The sequence below is a fragment of the Diabrotica virgifera genome, chromosome 4, assembly GCF_917563875.1.
Source record: "Diabrotica virgifera virgifera chromosome 4, PGI_DIABVI_V3a".
NCBI lineage: Eukaryota > Metazoa > Arthropoda > Insecta > Coleoptera > Chrysomelidae > Diabrotica > Diabrotica virgifera.
The window spans coordinates 254,916,013-254,926,559 of NC_065446.1; the positions used below are offsets into that span (position 1 = coordinate 254,916,013).

The following is a 10,547-nucleotide window of genomic DNA, read 5'->3' on the forward strand; positions in this document are numbered from 1 at the left end:
CGGTAACCTGGTTCCATTCAATTTGATCCTGGGGCACGCGTGTTCTCTGCCATGTTTTCCTTAATCTTCCTTTTCTGCAATGTTTTTTTATTTCATTATGCCGGTGTTCTTGTTTAATGTCTAACGGTCATGTTAATGTCGACTGCTAAGCTGCCTTTAGTATGATTCTAAAATAAAAAAAAGTATCAAAATAAAAATTTACAGATTTTGTAGTATTTAATGCAAAGCCAAAAGCACAATGAATCAAAACTTTTTTACTAGTATGAAAGCAAAGATTTTATAATATTTCTTAAAGGTACTCAAAAAAAGAACTAAATATACTAATATCTTTTTCTGTTGTTTCAGGAATTCTCCGCCTCGTTGCAACTCCCATGATTCTGCAGATTCCCCATCTCATCCCCGGTCTCCACCAGGTGAATCAGAGATGATGTCCGAACGAGCAGCTTTACTTCGGGGCATACCTTTGGGTACGTCCCTAAGCCCCGTGGGAGTCGCCCTACCACCGACGATACCTGGTGCTGCAGCTTTTTTGCCGCCGCAGTCAGCCGCCATGGCTGCGTATCTGAATGCTGCTGCTGCAGTCGCTCAACAGTCTCATCGGCTAATGATGACATCACCTCTACCGCCGAGCTTTCCTAGAGCTCCTATTTCTCCGTTGATATCGTCTTCCTCATCACCACCAGGAGCTTTCAATCACTCTCCGGTCGAACAGCCTATGCACTCGCCTACTGGTGATGGTATTTTGGACTTTAGCAAGCGAAGTCATAATAAAAGTGATACTGGTGATAGCGATTCCGATCTTAACTTTGGCAAACCAAGTTCTCCGGTAATGGGAGAAACAGGAGCTCCTTTGGACTTGTCAGTGAGCAGCCGAAAGCGTATATCAGAAGAAGTGATGACGCAACCGTTACCCAGGAAACAGAGGACTGAGTTTAAGCCAACGCTTCCGCAGTGGCCACCAAATCTTGGCGCGTCTCACTTACCGTATTTTGCAGCGGCAGTAGCTGCGGCTGGCTTATCTCCAAAAAACAATTCTGCAGATCTTTGGAACGGTAAAATGAAACATGTACCTTCAGCTCCCAACGATGCTACTAAAGCTCTAGAGAAGATGAGCGAATTAAGCAAGCTTGGTGGCGAAGACCTGTTCCGAACGATAGCAAATGCAGCTCCAGTTAATTCAGCGAGCAACAGACACAGCGCTTGGCAATCTCATTGGTTGAACAAAGGTGCTGAACAAGCCAAAGATGTACTCAAATGTGTGTGGTGCAAACAGAGCTTCCCGAGTTTAGCGGCAATGACGACTCACATGAAAGAGGCCAAACATTGTGGTGTTAATGTTCCCGTCCCTTCAATGCAATCAAGCAATCTTATTCCTCAGCCTCCCATTTCTTCTCCTTCGAATACTAATACTAGTTCTTCTTCTACAAATTCTACAAAGCCAAATCAGTCTGATCTTAATATGCTAATCAAAGAAACAATGCCTTTGCCAAGAAAATTAGTCAGAGGCCAGGACGTGTGGTTAGGAAAAGGTGCTGAACAAACTAGACAAATTCTAAAATGTATGTGGTGCGGACAGAGTTTTAGATCATTAGCAGAAATGACTAACCATATGCAGCAAACGCAACATTACACCAACATTATCTCCCAAGAACAGATAATTTCTTGGAGATCCACTGATGATCCAAAGGGTGGTGGGGGAGGAGGCAGTTCTGCTGGTGGACCAAATCCTCCACCAGGTGCAACTAGCAGCCACGTGAGTGCCGTTCTTACGTGTAAGGTTTGTGATCAAGCTTTTACATCGTTAAAGGAACTTAGCAACCACATGGTGAAGAATTCACACTACAAAGAACATATTATGAGATCGATAACAGAGAGTGGAGGCAGGCGGAGGCAAACTAGAGAGAAACGAAAAAAATCGTTACCGGTAAGAAAATTATTAGAGTTAGAGCGAGCACAACACGAGTTCAAAAATGGGGATAGTGGGGGTATTTTAGAAAAGATGAGAGATTCTACTGGAGCTGGTAGGATCACGTGTGAAAAGTGTGGCAATAAGATTGAAACGTCCCTATTTGTAGATCACATTCGACAGTGCGTAGGAGGTATGACTAGTAACCAAAGGAACTTTTTGAAAAACGCTTTAATGTCCAGTAGTATTTTACCCCCAGAAAGTCCAAATAGAGAAAAACTAAAAACTCCTTCAGATAAATCTCCATCACCTCAGCAAAGATCTCCCTCCGTTAGCGACGTTAGTGCCAAGGAAGCAGTGACGCCCGAGAGTAATAACGTTTCATCACCTTCAGTATTAAATGCAATTGAGAAACTGATTGAAAAAAGTTTTGACTCGAGATCAAGGCAGAATACCAACTTTCCTGGACACGGGCCTTCTCAAGCACCAATGGGTAGCAGTATATTAAAAAGACTGGGTATAGATGAAAGTGTTGATTACACGAAACCTCTAGTCGATGCTCAAACAATGAATCTGTTACGAAACTACCACCATCAGCAACAAAATCAAATGTATGGAAGGCGGGAAAGAAGTGGAAGTGAGTCAAGTTCGATGTCTGAAAGGGGCAGCAGTAGGGTCGATTCTCTTACTCCTGAAAGAAAAATGGAGCCGCCTGGAATACCTATGACTAGTACACCTAGATCCACACCCGATATCAAAAGAGAGAGGTCTCCGTTTGCCGAAAAACTTAACAGTGCCAATGATACAGATAACGAACAGGTTATAGTAAAAAAGGAAGTTGACGAGGAAGACAGGACGCGAAGCGATAATTTTCCAGAAGTTAAAGTGAAACGCGAAGTCAACGAAGCTGAAGAGGAGGATCGTAGTAGTTTCCATAGTAACGGTGATATTTCTAAAGAAGAGGACGAGAAAAGACGGACACCTGTTACGAGTCCTCGTCAACCATCTGAGTCTGGACAACCTAGCAGTCCTTGTAGAAATTCAACGGGAAGTCCAGCTAGTAGTGAGAGGTCTGGTACACCTAGAAGTACAAACGGTGATAGAAAACAACCGGGAGGTAGCTTAGGAGCTCTTAGTTCCATGTTCGATAGTTTATCTGGCTCCAGCTCGGCGAATGATTCGGGCCAAACGGGAAACAAGCGAGGTTCCAGCCATCCTTTAGCAGCTTTGCAAAAACTTTGCGATAAGACTGAAACTCACACAAATAACAGGAGTCATTCCTCAGCGACAGTCGTCAATCCATCTGGAAATACAAGCAGTACTACGACAGCTAGTGGTACGACTCCAGGTGCAATTCTAGCTTTCAGCTGGGCTTGCAACGATGCTGTGATGACGTCCGATTCCATCATGAAGTGCGCTTTCTGCGACACTCCCTTTATATCCAAAGGGGCTTATAGGCATCATCTGTCCAAGATGCACTTCGTGAAAGACGGCGTGATACCAGATCCTGTTGCTTTAAAGACTTCCCAACCTTCAGGTTCTTCCAGTGCTGGTGTGCCGCTAAAAAGTACCACTGTTTTACCACCTAGCGTGTCGAGCGGCTCCGCCTCCACGGGAGCCAAGAGCCCCCCAGCTCCAGGTGGCTTCGAGGAGAGCCCGCACTCGAAGTTTCTTAAGTACACGGAGCTAGCCAAACAGTTGTCTAGTAAATATGTGTAAATAGTGTTCAATTCTGAGAAACATTCCTATTTTGTAAAAGTGAAGATAGTCTTGAAGGCAGTCGCTTTGAGCGGCATTTTGTGATGTTATCATATCTTAAAATTCAAACCAATAGTAATAATATGTAGTGTTTAGTATGTATATTCATTGCGGAATTACAAGAATCTCAAGTGATTATAATTGTTATACGAAAAAAGTATGTATATAATTACGAAATAAGACAGTATTGTAAGGATGTATACTTTTCTCTTTATTAGGGAAAATTCGTCGGGTCGGACGGGAAACTAAACGTCACAAATTATTTAATATATAAATATAGTGATGTTTCTAGTGTCAAAATTGTAATACGTACTATGGACGTGTAGGTTCCGGTCCGGCCTTCGATCACGAGTATTCCAGTCCCTAATTATTTAGATGTAAAAATATATAGTAGAAACGGATGTTGCAAAATTATTTATATCAACAAATACATGAAAGAAACAAAATCTTTCAATTAAAGAAAAAAATTTAATTTTTGTATTCTAGTCCTTAATTCTTATACTTTTTATCAAATAATATATCTCAGATGTAATTTATAATAAAAAATCATAAGTAGGTTGAAGTAGGATAAAATCATCACCTATATTAAAAAGTATAATGTGGCGTCGTAGTTGGAAAATTGGTGGTAAAAGTGGATAAAGAAATGGCTTAAAACCACTAATAAATCATTTTAGAAGACGTCTTCCAAACAACAGTTACTATCAAGTACTTGTAATACTTCTCAATCATTTTAGTGGATAAGATATAGCGGAGGAACATAGAACGTCTAAAAGATTTCGTAATCCATCTGTATTCCTAGTCAGGTTTCTCAGTTTACTTTTGCCAATGCTACATGCTTCCTTAGCATCTGTCCTATTTCAGATATCTTGACAGCTACCTAGCCATCTCTTCTCTTAAGGAGTTTAGCTCAAAGCTTTCTTTTCAACGGCAGAATCTGGTTTCCTAGGAGTGTGGCCAAGCTATATCGACTTCCGTTCTCTTATCTGCATTTCAGAAATCGTTTGCTGCCTCCCCAATTCTTCGTTTGCAATAGTCTCAGGCCATAAAATATCCACGATTCGTCAAAGACTACGATTGATGAACGCTGAAGTTATACTAATATTTTTCTATCTACTTTCCAGGTATCACCAGAGTTCAAGAGAACAGATTTAGCATTGAAGATGCAAAGTTTGATATTTGGGGAGATATATCTGTTCCTCTGGAAATGCTAGAGCTGAAAAAAATGCAGCGTTTGCCTTTCTAATGCAACTTACAACATCATCTAGAGCCCCTCCATCTGCTGTTCTAGATATACAAACGCGTCTAATGCTTCTACTGCCCCATCTCAAACATTTAAAGGGAGATATATAATTGCTGCATTCAACTTCATCTTGTTGGTCATCGGAGTATTAATACTAATATCTGAAGCTTTATGCAGCACTAAAACACAAATGTTGATGTCCTCCATGTAATTGGTTGAACCCTACTGAATTCCTTTCCTCCAGTTTTTTGTGACCTTCTTCATGATAAGAACTACTAGAACTATTAAGAACTAAATGGATACCATAACACAGCCGTTCATGACTCCAACGTTCATGGTGAGGACATTTGACAGATTGTCCTGATGTCAGATTTGACATTAAAATCCTGAAATCCATATGTCGCTTATAATGTCAATTATCAGCAAAGGTATAGCCCACTCGTCCAAAACATTTCAAGACAAGAATTGAAACTTTCTCAAATGTATAATAGGTTGAAACCACAGATTGCTAGGGTCCACATGACCAAGACCGAAATTTCATTTTCATGTAAATTACACATAACTTAAAAGATTAGGCTATGAAATTTTTCCAGAACTTTCAAACCTAATTTTCTTTTTAATTTTCTGAGGACGATTTCCGGAGTGGAAATCGAAACGTCCAATCGATGGTTATTTAAGAAATGTAAGTTTCATGACGCGAATAATAACAATTGTGGCTCAATCCTATATAAACATAATACTAAATTAAACATAAGAATTAACAAAAGAACACAGTTTCGGAACCCCGTATAAACACAGTATAAAGTATATAAAGTAGAACCCCGCAAATCCGAACCTCGCTAATTCGAACGTTCGGCAAATCCGAACCAACAGAAAGTGATAAAAATTAAAAAATCCAAGACACAAACTTAAAAAGATGTTTATCATACAGAGTAAACCTAGAGAAATGAACAATGTAAGATTAATAGGACTTTAACATTTAAAATGTCTTAAAAATGAATACGTTTTTTATACGTAGTGCTTCTTCTTCTTTTTGTGCCACTCCTATCGGAGATTGAAAATCATCAAAGCTATCCTGAGCTTGTTTACAGCTGACCTAAAAAGTTCATTAGTGGTGCAGCCAAACCACTCTCTCAAATTCCGCAACCATGACAGTCTTCTATGGCCTGGATTGCGTTTTCCTTCTATTTTTTCTTGCATTATATTTTGAAGTAATGCGTATTTATGTCCTCTCATCAGGTGACCCAGATATTCTAGTTTTCTTCCTTTTATCTTTAACAAAATTTCTGGGTCGTAGTGTCGTTAACAAAATACGTAGTGCTTATAAAGGCTAAATATAAACTTACGTCGGTTAGTTCTCTTGTAGTCAACTACACCAAGTACTACAACTCCTGTAGTCAAGTCCAAAAATATTGCTCTCACTTTCGTGTTCTCTTTTACGTGACGTAGAGCCACATCCAGAGCTTTAGTAGCATCTGCGTGTGTCACTCGATCTGGCAGGGAAACTTCTTGCTCCCTTTCTTCATTTTCATTAGGGTTTCCTTAAGGTTGAAACAAGTCTGCAATGTATTCATCTGTAAATAAAAAGATGTTTAACTGCAAAACACCCTGGTCCATGCGTTGCAATAACAGGGTCACATTTGGTGGTAGGAAAACAGCTTTAATTTCATCACATAAGCTCCCTTTATTTCAGAGTGTGATGTAGCATTGTCTAAGAAAAGTAGGGCTCTTTTGGAAAGCCTCACTTTCTTATTGGATTTTAAAACGGATGGAACAACTTGTTTTTAAAACAATTCCTTAAAAAGTGTACTATTCATCCATGTTTCCTTTGGACCCTATAATAAACAGGCAAAGCGTTTATGTTATTCAAAGCTCGTGGTTTTTTAGATTTGCCAACGACCGTTAACAGTGACATTAATCTGAGTTGGGTGGGAGAGGGAGAGAGTGAGACAGGTGCAGCGACTCAAAATTAACGACAACGAAAGCTTTGAATTATTATAAGTTACCTTTCGGATAATCCGAACTTTTCGGAATCCGAACAGGCTGTCCCTTTAATTAGTTCGGATTTGCGGGGTTCTACTGTAGATCAATTGCTGCAGGTCATAATCAGTAGGCTAATTTCTTTGTAGTTTTCATTCACTTTTTGACCTTCTTTCTTGTGAATAGATATAATTATTCTTATGTTCCAGTTCCTTGTAGTTTTACGGATCTCCAAATCAGTTTTAGCAACCTGTGCATACAACTCTTAAATTTTCCTGTTCCGTGTGTTAGAAGCTCATAAGGAATCCATCTGACTCCATGAGGAAAGTTTTTACTTGAGCCTTGATTAGTTCGTCTTTTGTTGATAAGTTATCTTGTCTTCCATATTTTGAAGTTGCAGTTCTTATGTTTTATACAGTGTTATTTTTATTATTTGACCAATTATTTCCAAACAATATCGAAGAAGAGGTAAAAGACCAAATAATGAAAGCCAGTAGAACGGCCGGATGCCTAAACGACACAATTTAGAAAAACAAACACCTAAGATTGAAAACAAAGGCCCGGATATATAAGTCAGTTATTAGGCCAGTTATGACTTACACGGCCGAAACAAGACCAGATACAAGCAAAACACGAAGACATCTGGAAACCAACGAAATGAAGATCTTAAGAAAGATCGCTGGAAAGAACTACAGGATGGCAATGGTAGGCAGTTGAAGCGTAACACTGGCCCTCTTGCCTTCCTTTTATACCCTATGTCCTAGATATAGCAGACTGCTATAGTCCCTGCTGCAAAAGTAGTATAAAAGGGTGACTATTATTATAACAATGATTTTTGTTTCCTGGTTTGAGAACAGAAATCCAGAAACCAATAAATTTTAAAAAGTTCGAAGCTTTAGTTCCGAAGAACTGAAGACTTTTACTGGAACCAAGTTCTGGTAATACCTGTATTCGTGCTTTCTAATACTTGCAAAGCAGACCAACAATGAATTAAAAGAAGACTAGGGAAAATATAAAATTGCATTTCATTACCTGTCTATTCATCTAGGTAAAAATTCTAACGAATCTTAGTTCCCTGTACTCAGATAGTAGTAAAACTATTAGAAGTAATAGAAGAAACTCTATTAGTTTTACTCCTATCTGAATATACCAAACCAAGACCGTTGGAATTTTTACCTAGATGATTAAACACGTACCTAGTGGAATGCAATTTTAGATTCCCCCTAGTCGACTTTCATCGTTTGCTTGCTTTGAAAGTTTTAGAAAGCACGAATGTGGGTTGTTTACCAGAACTTGGTTCCCGTAGAAGTCTTCGAAAACTTCGAACTGTTACATTAATTTTTTCTTAAAAAAATAATGAACCAAATTCTTGTATGTATTTGTTGATGTTGATGATTTTGCTATTAGCCGCTTCATCTTATAGTTGTTGGTTACTAAACCAGGATTTTCCGAAATTGTAGTGGTGAAAATTTGACTTTCTCTTTGAGTATTTGATTTGATTGTACGAGGAGACTTAAAGAACAAATATGAAAAAATACAAAATACAAACATTAAGTATACGTATATCGTAAACATCTCATCTTCCAACAAAGTTTTTAAAATGACTATTTATCAATAATAATTATTATAATATACTGAATAATACAAAAAATGTATACGCAAGCAAAACTAGCTGATATTCATGGCGAAGCTCTTTTATGTTTTCAAAAATTGAACTTTATTTAATATTTTGTTGTATTTGATCGCAATGAAAGCTCAAATAAATACATGTTATGAATTATCTGCCTTTTATTTTTCCATATAAACAAAAAAGTTTACTCAAAGTGTATTAGAACTCATACAGGATTTAAACAAAAAGGAAGAGGAACTGATAGATGAATTAAAAAAAAACAGGTTTGATCATGTAAGAGAGACTAAGAAAGAAAGGTAATGGATGCTTAACAATGAAAAAAGGTCATAATTCAATGTTTAGTGAGGTTAGAGTTTAAGAAAGAGCACAGGCAGGAATGGCTGTAACCTACTAACACACAAGAAGTACTTATCAAAAATTAATCAAGGAATTTTATTTTTGAATGGTTACTAAGATAAGACTACGACAAAGGAAAATATGAGATAGTAACTATGTATTATTATGGGGTATGGACGTATGGACTATCCGATAACGAAGGAAAGAAACTCATTGCAGAATGAGTTGGACATTTTTGGACAACAAAGTGATAGTAACCGGAGATTTTAATGCAAGGGATAAATAAGTGATCAAAAGGACTATACCGTCGGAAAGTTTGGAGAAATAATGAAAAAAAATGACGGAAATAGAGTCTTAGATTTCTGTCTGAATAACAACCTAGTAATCAGTAACACACTGTTTAAACACAAAGATATAAATCAAAGATATCTAAATACTCAAGGATCATGGAGAGAAGAGGGGAAAGATCTATAATCGATTCAATTTGTTACGAAAATTAGTGTTAGACAAGGAGGGACACTGAGTCTTCTCTTGTTTGTTACAAATGGATAGAATAACCAAAGAAGTACAAAGAAGTGTCAAACACGTAAGAGTTGGAGTGGAAAAATTACGACAAATATTCATATCTGAATTATTAATATATGCTGATAATTTAGATACTGTGTGAAGTAGCCAAAAGACCTACAAAAACGTTTGCAAGTTTTGAGTGAATATTTTGATATATACAAAATAAAAATCAATCTAGATAAAACTAAAATTGCTTTGGTTTTCAATAAGGCTGAAGAAACTGGTGTCAAAATATATTAAAAAAAGATTAAGTAGGCTGGAAATTTTAAATATTAGGGACTGATTGTAAATGCGGAGGAGAAAATAAATCCAGGAATCAACAACACAGTAAGGAATACGACTAAAGTTTACTACGCGTTCGGTGACTACGCATTCAACAACGCATTTATTCGAAGAAAAGGTAGGTATGTGTCCGTGCTAATACTCCGCAGAAACTTGGCTTTTGACAGGGACAAAAGTAAGATACTTACAAGTATATGAAATGCGGTACCCAAGATTGAGAAACGATTTCATACGGGAACAATGATGTAATGTTGTATCGCTCTCTTAGAAAAAGTCGAACAAAGATAACCAGCGTAGTTCGGTTATATGGTCCGTATGGATGATAATAGAAAAGTGAACCAAGTATGGTAAGCAGTGATGGACCAAAAACGAAGAAAAAGCATACCAGCAATAACGAGAAAAACGAAAAGTGCGAGGCGCGAGGAAAAAGTTGGAGAGAAACTGAGTCGATGGCCAAGAACATGTTGCATTTGGACAGCCTTATATTCCAAAACCTCGAATGCCTTACAGGTAAATAAGACTTAAGGATTAATTAACAAATATTAGAACTGTCTCGTAGGACAACATGCTTAGATACCGGCAATTAATCAAAGGAGCAAAGAAATGCTACCCAAAAAATAAGGGTTTGCCTACAAAATCTTTCCAATAAGATCAACGTATTAAAGTGTAGAAATTACAGAGAAATAAGGAAGGAAGATTACTTTGTAATACCCATGAAAAAATATTAGGCTTATTTGTCTTACGAGAGAATGCTGATCTCAAAGTTGTTTATGTTGATTAGATCACTCAATATGGCATCTTGACATAAAATATACAACGTGAAAATCCGATGGGACAAATATTTGAGA

General features: G+C 37.7%; 1 protein-coding gene across 1 annotated transcript in view; it reads left to right on the forward strand.

The window, feature by feature from the left end:
- LOC114326539 (protein tiptop-like) overlaps positions 1-8,662 on the forward strand; it is a 237,274-nt gene extending 228,612 nt beyond the window's left edge. Inside the window, exon 3 of the mRNA XM_028274932.2 lies at positions 346-8,662. Within this exon, the coding sequence (XP_028130733.2) occupies positions 346-3,625 (3,280 nt within the window). The 3' untranslated portion in view covers positions 3,626-8,662. The remainder of the gene's footprint in view (positions 1-345) is intronic.
- The last annotated feature ends 1,885 nt before the right edge of the window (positions 8,663-10,547 follow it).